General features: G+C 42.8%; 2 protein-coding genes across 2 annotated transcripts in view; one reads left to right on the forward strand and one right to left on the reverse strand.

Annotated features, from left to right (window-relative positions):
• SUMF1 (sulfatase modifying factor 1) overlaps positions 1-16,000 on the reverse strand; it is a 131,039-nt gene that overhangs the window by 7,034 nt on the left and 108,005 nt on the right. The window contains exon 10 of the transcript XR_002479188.2: positions 9,644-9,889. The gene's annotated coding sequence lies outside the window, so the exon portion shown is untranslated. The remainder of the gene's footprint in view (positions 1-9,643; positions 9,890-16,000) is intronic.
• Positions 3,106-6,982, forward strand: LOC105709551 (reduced folate transporter-like). Its single transcript, XM_064362151.1, is given in 3 exon segments — positions 3,106-3,830; positions 3,832-4,304; positions 4,307-6,982. Coding segments are annotated over 3 exon segments (1,545 nt in total). The 5' UTR covers positions 3,106-3,225; the 3' UTR covers positions 4,774-6,982.

Below are 16,000 nucleotides of genomic sequence, written 5' to 3' on the forward strand. Positions count from 1 at the left end.
CCAGCAGCAGTTACTCCCAGCCTTCCTTGCTCCTGGGGCCTCTTCCGAGCAAAGGTTATTGTCCCTTATCCCTGCTACTTGTTAAGGGAAATTGGCAGAACATCTGTGTCACTTGCTCAGTCCACTCAGACAGCCAGAGGTTCATTTCAGTGTCAGCTCTTGTATCCTGCGGGAACTGTAAGACTAGGCCACATGAAAAGGCTGCTTAGGGCTTCTGGGGTCAGAGCCTAAATGTCCATGTCATGTTACCAACAAGCCATGGGTCTCTGATTCCCTTCTGGGCTGTAGCCCAGAGGTCACTTGGAAGACCCTGGATAATCAGGCAGCAGTAACAAAAGAGGCAGAATTTAGGCCTATCTGAACAGTTGGCAGATCAGCAACTGTTCTGAATAAATAACCTGACCTAACCTGAGGCTGGAGATCTGTATTGCAAAGTGTAGCCTTTAGATGTGTATAATTAATCCCATGTCTCAATGAGAACTGGTTATAATACATACGCTGCCTTTCTGCAAACCTTTATATATATAGGAAGGAAGAGAGAGAATAAATTAAGTACCAAGGCTGAAACCAATATCTTTGCATAGAGGTGGTTCACACGCAAATACCAAGAGAGGACAAGCAAGCAATGAAGATGAAAAAGAATCAACAAAAAAAGTGCTGAAGACTCAAAAGGCCTCTCCTCCAAATGATCACAACATCTCTCCAGAAGGGCGCAGAACTGGACAGAGGATGAGGCAGACGAACTGACAGAAGTAGGCTTCAGAGGATGGGTAATAAAAAACTATGCTGCACTAAAGCAGCATGTTCTGACCCAATGCAAGGAAGCTAAGAACCTTGATAAAAGGTTACTGGAGTTGCTAACTAGAAAAATCTATTCAGAGAGGAACCTCCTGAAAAAAGCACTAAATATGGAAAGGAAAAACCAGTATCAACCATGCAAAAACATACCAAAATATAAAAACCAATGACACACCGAAGAAACTGCATCAACTAGTGTGCAAATAACCAAATAACATCATAATGACAGGATCAAATTCACACATAACAATACCGACCTTAAATGTAAATGGGCTACATATTTCAGTTAAAAGACACAGGCTGGCAAATTGGATAAGGAGTCAAGACTCATCAGTGTGCTGTATTCAGGAGACCCATCTCACCTGCAAAGACACACACAGGCTCAAAATAAAAAGATGGAGAAAAACTTACCAAGCCAAAAAAAAAAAAAAAAAAAAGGCATTACATAATGGTAGTAAAAGGATCAATGCAACAAGAAGAGCTAACTATACTGAATATATATGCACCCAATACAGCAGCACCCAGATTCATAAAGCAAGTTCTTAGAGACCTACAAAGAGACTTTAGACTCCCACACAATAATAATGGGAGACTTTAACATCCCACTGTTAGTATTAGACAGATTAACAAGACAGAAAATTAACAAGGATATTCAGGACTTAAACTCACCTCTGAATCAAGTAGACCTAGCAGACATCTACAGAATTCTCTATCCGAAGTCAACAGAATATACATTCTTCTCAGTGCCATGTGGCACTTATTCTAAAGTTTTCAACCACATAATTGGAAGTAAAACACACCTCAGAAAATGCAAAAGAACTGAAATTATAACAAACAGTCTCTCACACCACAGTGCAATCAAATTAGAACTCAGGATTAAGAAACTCACTCAAAACCACACAATTTCATGGAAATTGAACAATCTGCTCCTGAATGACTCCTGGGTAAATAATGTAATTAAGGCAGATATCAAGAAGTTCTTTGAAACCAATGAGAACAAAGAGACAATGTACCAGACTCTGGGACACAGCTAAAGCAGAGCTAAGAGGGAAATTTATAGCACTAAATGGCAATATCAGAAAGCTAGAAAAATCTCAAATCGACACCCTAACCTCACAATTTAAAGAGCTAGAGGAGCAAGAGCAAACTAATCCAAAATCTAGCAGAAGACAAGAAATAACTAAGATCAGAGAAGAACTAAAGGAGATAGAGATATGAAAAACACTCCAAAAAAATCAACGAATCCAGGAGCTAGTATTTTGAAAAAATTAACAAAAGACAGACTGCTAGCTAGACTAGTAAAGAAGAAGAAAGAGAAGAATCAAATAGACACATAAAAAAATGATAAAAGGAATATCACCACTGACCCCTCAGAAATACAAACTACCATCAGAGAATACTATAAACACCTCTATGCAAATAAACTAGAAAATCTAGAAAAAATGGATAAATTCCTGGACGCATATACCCAACCAAGACTAAACCGGAAAGAAGCTGAATCCCTGAGTAGACCAATAACAAGCTCTGAAATGGAGGCAATAATTAATAGCCTACCAACCAAAAAAAAGCCCAGGACCAGATGGATTCACAGCTGAATTTTACCAGAAATACAAAGAAGAGCTGGTACTGGTACAATTTCTATTCCAAACAATTGAAAAGAAGGGACTCCTCCCTAACTCATTTTATGAAGCCTGATCACTAATTAGTTGGTGCAGTTAACATAATTCAAGGTGATTTGGATGATGGAAAGTTTGAGACCTCTGTATTTTGTTTTTAAATTATGCACCTTCTGATAACCCCCAAATACAGAAATGTCCTACATCTCGAATGACCTCTGGCTTTACAAAAGTTTTTATTTGCATGGCTGTATTTACATGAACACTGACATCTTCTTCTACTCTTCTCCCTTCTTTCACCTTGGGGTTGGGTAGAGAAACACAAAGGAAACTGAAGCATGTGCCATTCTATACTGTCATTCCAAATTCTCATGGACTATTGCCTGTTGTGAAAATATTTGAAACTGCATTGAAAGCTGCATCTGTCTGTATCTTTCTTTTGTAAATGACCTCACATGTAAATTCACCAAATATTACATTCAAAAAATAAATAAATAAAAATAAAAAAAATAAAAAATAAATAAAAAGCCCTGGAGCCCCAGAGCCGCGCGCCCAGCCGCAGTTACTTGTGGGGAGCGGGGCCGCCGGGCCGCGGGTGTCTCGGGGCGAGTGCGGGTGCGGGCCGGGGTCTGCAGGGCCCTGAGAGCGTCACCTTCGACCCCTCTGGGACCCCTCTGGGGCTACACGTGGCCCGAGCAGGTTGGTGCCCTCCAGCCCAGCGGTGGAGAAGCAGGTGCCCGTGGAGCCTGGGCCTGACCTCAAGCTCCGGTCCTGGCGGTGCCTGGTGTGCTACCTCTGCTTCTACGGCTTCATGGCGCAGATCCGGCCGGGAGAGAGCTTCATCACACCCTACCTCCTGGGGCCGGACAAGAACTTCACTCGGAAGCAGGTCACCAACGAGATCACGCCGGTGCTGCCCTACTCCTACTTGGCCGTGCTGGTGCCCGTGTTCCTGCTCACCGACTACCTGCGCTACATGCCCGTGCTGCTGCTGCAGGGCCTGAGCTACGTGTCGGTGTGGCTGCTGCTGCTGGGCCGCTCTGTGGCACACATGCAGCTCATGGAGCTCTTCTACAGCGTCACCATGGCTGTGCGCATCGCCTACTCGTCCTACATCTTCTTGCTGGTGCAGCCCGCGCGCTACCAGCGTGTGGCCGGCTACTCTCGCGCCGCGGTGCTGTTGGGCGTCTTCACCAGCTCGATGCTGGGCCAGCTGCTGGTCACCGCTGGCGGGGTCTCCTTCTCCACGCTCAGCTACATCTCGCTGGCCTTCCTCACCTTCAGCGTGGTCCTCGCCCTCTTCCTCAAGCGCCCCAAGCGCAGCCTCTTCTTCAACCGCGGCGCCGCGGGCCGTGAACCCTCGGCCTCCGCGTCGGAGCTGGAGCGCATGAACCCCAGCGCGGGCGGGAAGCTGGGGCGCGGCCTGCGGGGGCTCCGTGCTGGCGCGCATGCTGCGGGAGCTGGGGGACAGCCTGCGGCGACCGCAGCTGCGCCTCTGGTCCCTCTGGTGGGTCTTCAACTCCGCCGGGTACTATCTGGTGGTCTACTACGTGCACATCCTGTGGAACGAGGTGAACCCCACCACCAACAGCGCCCGGCTCTACAACGGCGCGGCCGACGCCGCCTCCACGCTGCTGGGTGCCATCACGTCCTTCGCCGCGGGCTTAGTGAAGATCCGCTGGGCGTGATGGTCCAAGCTGCTCATCGCGGGCGTCACGGCCACGCAGGCGGGGCTGGTCTTTCTTCTGTCGCATATGCGCCACGCGAGCCACATCTGGCTGTGGTATGCGGCCTTCGTGTTCTTCCGCGGCTCCTACCAGTTTCTCGTGCCCATCGCCACCTTTCAGATCGCGGCTTCTCTGTCTAAAGAACTCTGTGCCCTGGTCTTCGGGTCAACACATTCTTTGCCACCATTGTCAAGACCGTCATCACCTTCATTGTCTCAGGCATCCGGGTCCTGGGCCTCCCCGTCCACCAGCAGTTCCAGTTATACTCTGTGTACTTCCTGCTCCTGTCCATCATCTACTTCCTGGGGGCCGTGCTGGATGGCCTGCGGCACTGCCAGCGGGGACGCCACCAGCCGCTGCCCCTGGCCCAGGACTTGAGGAGTCCCGCGAAGGAGAAGGCTGCACTGGCGCTGAGCATGCAGGACAAGGACCTCAGAAGCCTGCCGCCAGCCCAGAGCCCGAGTCTCTCCCCAGAAGACGGCCTGGGGGCTGCGGGACCGGGCTCTGGGGAGCAGAGACAGAGCGACCTAGCCCCGGCCCCACAGGCGGCTGGATTCCTGAGCCCAGTGCCAGCCCCTTCTGCCTACCCTCTGGGCCCCACTCAAGCCTCAGGCCCTGAGGTATCATCCTGATACCAAAACTGGGAAGAGACACAACAAGAAAGAAAACTTCAGGCTAATATCCCTGATGAACACTGATGCAAAAATTCTCAATAAAATACTGTCAAGCTGCATCCAGCAGCACATCAAAGAACTTACCCACCATGATCAAGTCAGCTTCATCTCTCGGATGCAAGGCTGGTTCAACATACACAAATCGAGAAATGTAATCCATCACATAAACAGAACCAAAGACAAAAACCACGATTACCTCAATTGATGCAGAAAAGGTCTTTGATAAAATTCAACATCCCTTCATGTTAAAAACTCTCCATAAACTAGGCACTGATGGAATGTATCTCAAAATAATGAGTTATTTATGACAAACCCACAGCCAATATCATATTGAATGGACAAAAGCTGGAAACATTCCCTTTGAAAACCGGTACAAGACAAGAATGCACACTCTCACCACTCCTATTCAACACTGTATTGGAAGTTCTGGCCAGAGCAATCAGGAAAGAGAAAGAAATAAAGTGTATTCAACAGGAAGAGAGGAAGTCGAGTTGTCTCTGTTTGCAAATGACATCATTTTATATTTAGAAAACCGCATCATCTCAGCCCAAAAACTTGTTGAACTGATAAGCAATTTCAGTAAAGTCTCAGTATACAAAACAGTGTGCAAAAATCACAAACATTTCTTTACACTGATTTGGCTACCAGAGAGCCAAATCATGAATGAACTCCCATTCACAATTGCTACAAAGAGAATAAAATACTTAGGAATACAGTTAACAAGAGATATGAAGGACCTCTCCAAGGAGAACTACAAACCACTACTCAAGGAAATAAGAGAGGACAAATGGAAAAAACAAATGGAAAAACATTCCATCCTCATGGATAGGAAGAATCAATATCATGAAAATAGCCATACTGCCCAAAGTAATTTATAGATTCAATGATATTCCCATCAAACTACCATTGACATTCTTCACAGAATTAGGAAAAAACACTTTAAATTTCATATGGAACTAAAAATGAGCCCGTACACCCGAGACAATTCTAAGCAAAAAGAACAAAGCTGGAGGCATCAGACTACCTGACTTCAAACTATACAAAGCTACGGTAACCCAGACAGCATGGTACTGGTACCAAAACAGACATATAGACCAATGGAGCAGAACAGAGACCTCAGAAGTAACACCACACATCTATAACCATCTGATATTTGACAAACTTAACAAAAACAAGCAATGTGGAAAGGATCTCTTATTCAGTAAATGGTGATGGGAAAACTGGCTAGCCATATGCAGAAAACTGAAACTGGACCCCTTCCTTACACCTTATACAAAAATTAACTCAAGACAGATTAAACATAAAACCTAAAACCATAAAAACTCTAGAAGAAAACCTAGGCAATACCATTCAGGACATAGGCATGGGCAAGGACTTCATGACAAAAATGCCAAAAGCAATTGCAACAAAAGCCAAAATTGACAAACGGAATCTAATTAAACTGAAGAGCTTCTGTATAGCAAACAAAACTATCTTCAGAGTGAACAAGCAATCTACAGAATGGGAGAAAATTTTTGCAATCTACCAATCTGACAAAGGTCTAATATCTAGAATCTACAAGGAACTTAAGCATATTTACAAGAAAAAAACAGCCCCACCAAAAAGTAGGTGAAGGATATGAATGAACACTTCTCAAAAGAAGACATTTATGTGGCCAACAGATATATGAAAAAAACCTCAACATCACTGATCATCAGAGAAATGCAATGAGATACCATCTCATGCCAGTCAGAATGATGATTATTAAAAGATCAAGAAAAAGATGCTGGCAAGGCTGTGGAGAAATAGGAATGCTTTTACATTGTTTGTGGGAGTGTAAATTAGTTCAAACATTGTGGAAGACAGTACGGCAATTCCTCAAGGATCTAGAACCAGAAATACCATTTGACCCATCAATCCCATTCCTGGGTATATACCCAAAGAATTATAAATCATTCTACTATAAAGACACATGAACATGTGTGTTTCTTGCAGCACTATTTGGTGGACCAACCCAAATGCCCATCAATGATAGACTGGATAAATAAAACATGGTACATATACAGCATGGGATACTATGCAGCCATAGAAAGGAATGAGATCATGTCCTTTGCAGGGACATGGACAAAGATGGAAGCCATTATCCTCAGCAAACTAACACAGGAACAGAAAACCAACCACCACATGTTCTCACTCATAAGTGGGAGTTAAACACTGAGAACACATGGACACAGAGAGGGGAACAACACACACCAGCGCCTGTTGGGGGGTGGGAGGTGAGGGGAGGGACTTAGAGGATGGATCAATAGGTGCAGCAAACCACCACGGCACACGTATACCTATGTAACAAACCTGCACATTCTGCACATATATCTGGGTTTTTTTTTAGAAGAAACAAACAAAAAAAAAAAGTTGTATATATTATGTATAATTTCTGTGTGTGTATACATGTGTATATACATATAAATCATCATATTCAATAAATATCCATATACACGTGTATTATATGTGTTTGTAAATACATAGAAAAAAGTCTGGAAAGATAGACTGTTTATTGTAGTCACCTACTGGCATGGATATGGGAGAAGACCAGAAACTCACAGAATGAGGAGCTTCTATTTACATTTTGAGTTTCTAATTTTACCTATATATTTTCAAACTCTAATAACTAAAAAATAATAAATTTTTAAAGAAATTTGATAGCCAAAAATTAGATAATTCTTAATAAAGGCAGTAGAAGTTCCGAAAATGATTAAAAAGATGACAAATTATTCCAGAACTCTCTTCACCTCTGCAGGTCACATTCTCTATGTCCTTCTCTTCCTCCTTTTTAAAAAGTTAGCAATTGGAACAAACACTTTAAAATAATTGTTTTATCTATGGAATAAAAGTTTGCACCTCCTCCCTTTTTACTCATACCTCCTAGGCTTCCCAAATCCACACTACCCCTAAATAAAAGGTTCACCAACTCTAGAGATCATATGTACAACAGCAAACAGCAAAAAGAGGAAGGAAGGAAGGGAGGGAGGGAGGACCAAAATAAATCAAACCAGTAACAACAACAAACCCTAACTGACCACTAGAGGGAGAACATCACACATAAAACCACTTTGAGCTGCCACTCCATGTAAAACCATACCCATAGATAGAGGTACAAGGGTTGGCACCACAAAAAATTGCTCAAAGCTAAAAGCCCACAAGCAATCATTCACGTGATTCAGTCTTCGGCTTGCCTAATATGTCCTGAAGCAAAGGGTTTTATTAATAAATGCAAAATTACAAATGTGAATATGTTTCCCCTATTAGTGAGGTCCCCCCACCCTCCCTGCTCTGAACTCAATTTTTACACATGTTCTGGAACAGAAGCAAATGTTGAGTTGGAAGCTGCCCTTAAACTGAGTCTTAAGAAACAATACCGTTTTGAGCCCAGCCAGAGAGTTAGGAGAAGCAAGTAAGAAACTTTAGCCTCATTTTACAAAGACCAGAGGATTTAATCTTATCAAGGAAGTCCTCTCATATGCTTTTTCAGACTGCTATTTAATGAGGATGATGCAGCACACTTTTCCCTTCATGCTTCACACACTGATCTCAGTCGCCCTTATCAGCCACATTCTTTTTATGTATTTGTGCCTGGAACGAATGAGCTGATAATGTACCTTTTGATCTTCATTTTTTCCAGTGGATCAATGTGTTCCATACACCCAAGCCTTCTTCCACCCCACCCCTAAAAAAAATGTCCATTTCTTTAGGGTAACATAATCATTTTAAAAAAGAAGGGCTTTGGGAGGCCGAGGCAGGTGGATCACGAGGTCAAGAGATCGAGACCATCCTGGTCAACATGGTGAAACCCCGTCTCTACTAAAAATACAAAAAAATTAGCTGGGCATGGTGGCGTGTGCCTGTAATCCCAGCTACTCAGGAGGCTGAGGAAGGAGAATTGCCTGAACCCAGGAGGCGGAGGTTGCAGTGAGCCGAGATCACGCCATTGCACTCCAGCCTGGGTAACAAGAGCAAAACTCCGTCTCAAAAAAAAAAAAAAAGGGACACATTGCAGGGGGTTATGAAAACATGTCTTTCAAAAACGTGTAGCCTTAGCCTGAGCCATTTCATTCCCATAGTGAGAATAATTACTGCAATGTGACTAAGCATCAACCATCAAAGTTTGGAGTGGATTTAAAGTAGGTCAAAGGTTTACATTCAGTTCCCTCTGTACTGACTGCTTTAACCCTCCTGCCTTGATTCTACCTTTTCTAGAAGTACTGGCACCTAATTTTCAAAATCTGAAGAAGAAATCGATTTAGTAACTTGTCCAAAGTCACAAATCTAGTAAGTGGTAGGAGAAGGATTTAAACCCAGACAAGTCTGGCTCCAGAGCCCACATGTTCTTAACCACTAATCCATTCCACCTCCTCCCTCTTTGCCTTTTTTTCTCTGGAAAGCTATCCCTTGCCCCAGTAATCTCCTGTCTTCAGTTCACTGCTCCCCACCCCAAACTCACAATAAAACTGTGGACTTGACACAGTGGAGAGAACAGAAGTCACAAAAATGGTGTGAGTCCTGGTTCTGCCTCACTCAGCTGTGTCACCTGGGGCATCTTGAGTCCTAGTTTTCTAAGTGCACATTGGGAATGTTAACCAAAAATAACCAGTTCCCCTCAAGACTGCTCTGCAAATTAAATTAGGTCATGTACACAAAGCCTCCAGCACAGTCCCTAGTACCTAAGAGGTGTCTGCTGGCTGGAAGGCAAACCAGCCAAGACAAGACAAGACATAGAACAACCACAATTTATAGCACAGCGAACACAGTCTACCAGGAGAAAGTGATCTGTTTCAGAAAGTAACACTTTTACCTTCCTCACTGGCTTTATAACACAGCCACCATCCAGGGAAAAATGGCTGGGGACATCACAGGGTCCCACACCACATCACCTCGAGTGGAGGCTGCAATAGTCAGGGAATCTTCCATGACTTGCACAGAATACTTGCAAAGCCCTTTTTGGGAGTTGTTTTATACAAACTGATTCCAACTACAGGATTGTTGAGGGCAGTCCATGCATAGAATTATGTCCCAAAGTATCTAGGTCCATTATTGCTGTCTGTAAAAAAAAAAAAAAAAAAGTGTGACAATCCATGACAGGGCCATCTGTCTGTGAAGGGGCCAGGGAAGGAAATTCACCTCTGCATTTAATAGGTCTCCCAAAACAAAGAGGAAGGAAGTGCTTCGTAACAGTTAATTTAACTTGCTCTTGTGGTCATTTAAACTCAACTCTTTTTGACCGTCCTCAGAAAAGACGGAGAAAGGCTGTCATTTACTCCTAAGACAGATTCAGTCACTCTCAGACCTTGCTCTTGTTCTAGATGAACTGCTTTCAAACTTTTTGGTTTCAGAATCCCTTTATACTCCTAGAAATAATTGAGGACCCCACAGAATTTCTGTCATGTGGATTGTATCTACAGACATTGAACATATTAAAAGATTGAACCAAGTGTGGTGGCTCACACCTGTAATCCCAGCACTTTGAGAGGTCGAGGTAGGAGGATGGCTTGAGGTCAGGAGTTTAAGACCAGCTTGAGCAACACAGTGAGACCTCCGTCTCTACATTTTAAGAAAAAATTAAGACTGAGAAATTTTTTAACATAAAAATATACAAGCTCATATTCTGTGAGCCCTCAGGCTACATAACACGTAGTCTCTAGAAAACTCCACTGTATACTCTTGAGAGGATTTAAAAACAAACAACATCTTAATATTATTATGAAAATCAGTTTGACTCACAGGCCTCCTGAAAGGGGGCTGGAGGTCTCTGGGGTATCCTTGGAGAACTGCTGAGCTAGATAAAACCTACACCAGGTTGTAGTGAGTCCTGTCTGCCACATCCTGAACTCTTCTCCTTGGATATCATATTGATTTTCATTGATTTTTATTTTTATGATTTTTAGAGACAGGGTATGGCTCACTGCAGCCTCAAACTCCTGAGCTCAAGCAATCCTCCCACCTCAGCCTTACTCCTGAGTTGCTAGGACTATAGGAGTACGCCACCATACCCAGCTAATTTTTCTATTTTTTGTAGAGATGAATCTCACTATGTTGCCTAGGCTGATCATGAACTCCCGGCCTCAAATCATCCTCCTGCCTTGGCCTCCCAAAGTGCTAGGATCACTGGTGTGAGCCACCATGCCCAGCTCCCATCTTGATTTTTAAATCTGGTCATTTATGTAATAAGAGTTTAGATCCTGGACCAATAATTTCAAAGAAAGATTAAATGAGAAGGAAGAATTTAAACAATTAGGCAGAACTACCTAAACAACTATTCTCTAAAACCGAAATGCAAATTAGCACTGAAGACATCACAGAAAACCTTGAACAGGCTGGTCAACGTAAACTGGACCAACAGACTATCCTCGCTTTTCTCTTTTCTGTCTTTTTAATTATTTTCATGCCCATGAATGACTTTTCCATTAGTTTGAAACCTGCTAGAGGTTCGTTGTGAGATAGATTCAAGAGGAAAAGTCCCAGAATTTCACAACATATGTAGCAACAACCAGATCTCACTTTCCCCTTCTGTGAGAACTTTGTGGGACAGACAGACCATACAGGATCAGGTATTTCCAAATTCAAGTACTAACAGAGGGGATGAATCATGCCAGCTTTCTTCTTTTTCAATGTTTGATATGGGGGTCAAGGTTAAGCTTTTGTATGCAGTCTCTGTGTTCTTTCTTACTCTTAGCCCATTTTGTCCTCTGCTCTGTGGCTGTCACTTCATGGCTGCCCAGGGCCATCCAGTAGTACTTTCCTGCTCCTTTGCTTCTAATAATCATATTCATAATAGGAACAAGTAACTAGGAAGCACTTATCCAAGTACCTAGGGAGCACTTATCCAAGTACTTTATTCTAAGCACTTTATTTTTGCATTGTCTTATATCTCCCCACAACCCCACAAAGTAGGTATTATTATTCCCATTTTACCTTAGAAGTCATTGCTTGCCTCAAGATGGCACAGTTACATATGTGGTGGTGCAGAAATAGGAGCCCAGACAATCTTATCCCAAGACCCTCTACCCACGATGCTAAACTACCTTTTAAAGAGAGTAATGCTAGATACAATCGCTCTCACCTGTAATCCCAGCACTTTGGGAGGCTGAGGCAAGTGGATTGCTTGAGCCTTTAAGTTCAAGACAAGCCTGGGCAACATGGCAAAACCCCATCTCTACAAAAAAACTAGTGGGCATGGTGGCATGTGCCTATAGTCCCAGATACTAGGATGCTGAGGTGGGAGGCTCACCTGAGCCCAGGAGATAGAGGCTGCAGTGAGCCATAACTGCACCACTGCCCTCCATCTGAGATTCTGTCTCAAAAAAATAAAAATAAAAGAGTGATTGAAGAGATTGAAGGGGCATCCTTCCTATGTTATTTAAAAGTAAATAAATCTTATTTGGCAAAGGTGTGGAGCAGCAAAAAATTGTGGACGTTGAAAAAGCAACCAAGGGCCCTTCCCCGCAGGCACCAAAGTAAATGTAGGTGAAGCTTTTATCAGTGCCACCTGACAAGGAAAGCCGACTCTCTTTTCCCCTGATAGTCTGCTAGTGGTTTCCCTTTTCCCCTAAGCATTGATTCAGAGCTTCTAGCATTACCCTGTTGAGGTCCAAGCTGACATGCTGGAAAAGAGTTGCTCTGATCAATCTTCCATTCCCCTCGGCAAAGAAAACAAGGGGTTTGTCAAACATGGCCCAGACCCAAGGGCGGGAAAGCAATCCTATCCGACCTTCAATTACTCTGAACCGGATCGCCTTCTTCCCTGACAACTGTGACTAATTCCAAAGGCCCAACCAGCCTTCTCATAATCATGGCTTTGGGGTCAATTACTTTGAGGGCAGATTAGAATCGAATCTGAAGCTGAAAAATTCCACCTCCTTGATACTAATCCCTTGAACTTTCCAATCCTAAATAGGGCAAGTTTCAGGAGAGAGCATTTCTCTTTTTTTACGGCCTACCTGAATATTGTCTGTAATAATTTTGCTTAATCAAAAAATTAATTAAACTCTTGCTCTATGGTCTAAACACAAGAGTCAGAGGAAGGAAGATCTGGCCATCTGCCAAAGCTCTATCTGAGGCTCTCGGAGTTAATAATTTCCATGTTTTAAGCATTTCAAGCAACAAAGGCTAGCTTTCACTAATAGCACAGCTGATTCTGGCAAACCTATAAAACTGAGGCCTGCTCTAGGGTAGTTTGTATCCAGAGAATTGTTTTAAGAAATAAAATTAAATCAACAGTCAAAAAATTAAAAATTTGCTATTCTCTGATACTAATCTGCAAACTTAGCCATAAGTGCTCAAGTTAATGAAAATGGGCTCTGCTGAGATGACTCATGGCTGTTAAATGCTTTTAGGTGGGGATGGGGTGGGGCTAGAGGAGAGGCATCTCCTAAGGTATTTCTAGGCAAGATGAGGTCCCTGGGCAACCCACGGCCCTTTCTTACATTTATACATTTCTTACTTGATCAGTCATTCTTCAGATATAAATACATACAATTTTTTTTTTTTTTTGGCTCTGTGAAATGAATCAACTCTTCATAATCTAGGCTGCAAATGGAAATTGGCACCCCACAGATGAAATCTGGCTGCAGAAGCAATTTATTAAGTCTTCACGGTGTTTGCTTTTTAAAAATCTTAGTTGGTTGCCAACATTAAAAACTCAGAAGACTTCACACAAAAATGCAAACATCTAGCTAATCCTGGAAACTGGATAACTGAGCAACTCCCAGCTGACATTTCTGTAGGGCAGTCATGGACGAGCACTAGAGCAGCAGCAGCATGCTTAGAACAGGCCTCACTCACGCCCAGCCTGCTTCACCTGTTGATACATCTTGCCTGGCCTTGCACTTCCTTTGTTCCTCCATAGCCAGCCAGCAGGTTAACTCCCTTATGAGAAATACTGCTAATGTCATGTTAATATTTGTTGGAAGGGAGGAGGGAGACAGATATGCCAAATATATAAAAAAGAAAAAATAAGCCCCATACTAATCCCTTGCATAAAATTCCTGAAGTTTCAGAACAGAAAGCACTAGGTTTACGGTGTTTTGGTTTTTTTCAAGATATTCTTTAAGTCAACTATGGATCTTACTATGTGCAAAAATTTTATTTGCAGCTTGAATACTGAGGATAAAAATTAATCTATTTCGAAAAGGTGATTAGCAAGAGAATTAGAATTCTGGATTCTCAGGGATGAAATTTCAGTCATTATTTTTTGTTAATAGAATTCTCAGTAAAGACAGTCCCTGAAAAAAACAGAATTTACCAATACACTACTTTGAAGTCACCACCTCCACCACACCCCTGCCCCAACCAACTTTTTTTTTTTTTTTTGAGATGGAGTTTCACTCTTGTTGCCCAGGCTGGAGTGCAGTGGTGCACTCTCAGCTCACTGCAACCTCTGCCTCCCGAGTTCCATTGATTCTCCTGCCTCAGGCTCCCAAGTAGCAAGGATTACAGGCGCCTACCACCAAATTCAGCTAATTTTTGTATTTTTAGTAGAGAGGGGATTTCACCATGTTGGCCAAGTTGGTCACAAACTCCTAAGCTCAGGTGATCCACCCGCCTCGGCCTCCCAAAGTGCTTGGATTACAGGCATGAGCCACCGTGCCTGGCCCCAACCAACTCTTACTAAAATAAATGGTAGCTTCCGTTTTTTTCCTCAACGGTCATATGGACAATTGAGATGCTTTGTTTAAAAAAAGGTGGCAGGTAGGGGTGAAAAGAAAATGTCCATATTGACACAGATCTGTACTCCATTTTAAGCTGTAGGTTGAAGGATGTAGTTTGAGGCATCTATGCAGCCCATTTTCCATGAAGAAAAGGTCCCTCTTGATTACCACCCCTGTTTCCCCCAGGCCCTGCCTTCTTCTAATCATGTTTACAGCTTTAAGAAAAAAGATACATGTTGCTTCTCACTGAACTGTAATGTACAGTCCAAAAACAGATTGTCCAGGATTCAGGACTAAAGCAGACTTGAGAACAAACCTCAAATTCCTTCCATGCTTCAATAGGGCAAGAAATGAGAATTAGAAACCAACTCTACATATAAGAGCTCCTAAAACAACAGCAACAAAAAACAGTTTTTTAATACTGGAACTGGCACATCGACCAAATGGTCTGCTCTGCTCCAAGTGTTTATTTAAAGCAGAAATAGCTCACAAGTGATTAATAAACAGAGAATGGAGGACCGTAGAATGTGGAAGTCATGTTAGATCACAGGTGGTTTAAAATGTGTTTAGAAACAAGCAGGCACAAGCTTTCTCATAACTTAAGTGAAACCCTTAGTAATATATCAAGACCTGCAGGAGAAAAAAATTAATTCTATGAAAGTGCCTTCCTTTAGTGCATGTAGTGGTTTATTTAGTGGCTTCAGGAACTGCTGCACTTTCCACTATGTTAAGCTCTCTGAAAAACTGAGGGTGCAGATAAAGATGCTGCAAAGACACTGCCCCTCTTAAAGTTGACTGACGAAGAAATCCACATCCCAGATCAGATTTTTTTACTTTCGATGGAAGTGGTCTCCATTAGAAGCTTATGTCCTGAAGGTCTTACATCTTGGAAAAGAAAGAAGTTGCCTCAAGGCTTAATGATGCTAAGGATCAACTGGCTGTAATGTTGGCAGCAAATGCCAGTAGAGATTTAATTAACTGGTTTTGTTAGGATAGTTATTATTTTGTTAGTGTTGTGGCACAATGTACAAAGTTCCTTAAGTTTTGAGTAATCTGCCTCTACCCTATTTTCCCCTTATGCCTCTATTTTTTGGGTGCAGTTTTACAGACAGTGAGGCTTTTCAGGACTACATCTATGGCATTCACCCTGAACTTTTCATACTCCCATTTTGTTGGTCTGCTCATACGTCACTATGCAACATTTTAAAGTGTAGTGGCTATAGCTTTCCATAGTTTGGGGTATTCTTTAGTTGGTAACCCAGACATGTAGTTCTTAAATAAATGGCTTGTTAGGATGTCATTTTATTTATTTTTAGAGACAACGTCTTGCTCTGTTGTTCAGGCTGGAGTGCAGTGGCACAATCACAGTTCACTGCAGCCTTGAGCTCCTGGGCACAAGCAAACCTTCCACCTCAGCCTCTCAAGTAGCTGGGGCACAGGCACACACTTCCATACCCACCTAATTTTTATTTTTCATTTTTTTATAAAGATGGGGTCTCGCTATG

This window comes from Aotus nancymaae, unplaced genomic scaffold (assembly GCF_030222135.1).
Source record: "Aotus nancymaae isolate 86718 unplaced genomic scaffold, 86718_ANA_hifiasm-v0.15.2.pri h1tg000046l, whole genome shotgun sequence".
NCBI classification, from domain to species: Eukaryota; Metazoa; Chordata; class Mammalia; order Primates; family Aotidae; genus Aotus; species Aotus nancymaae.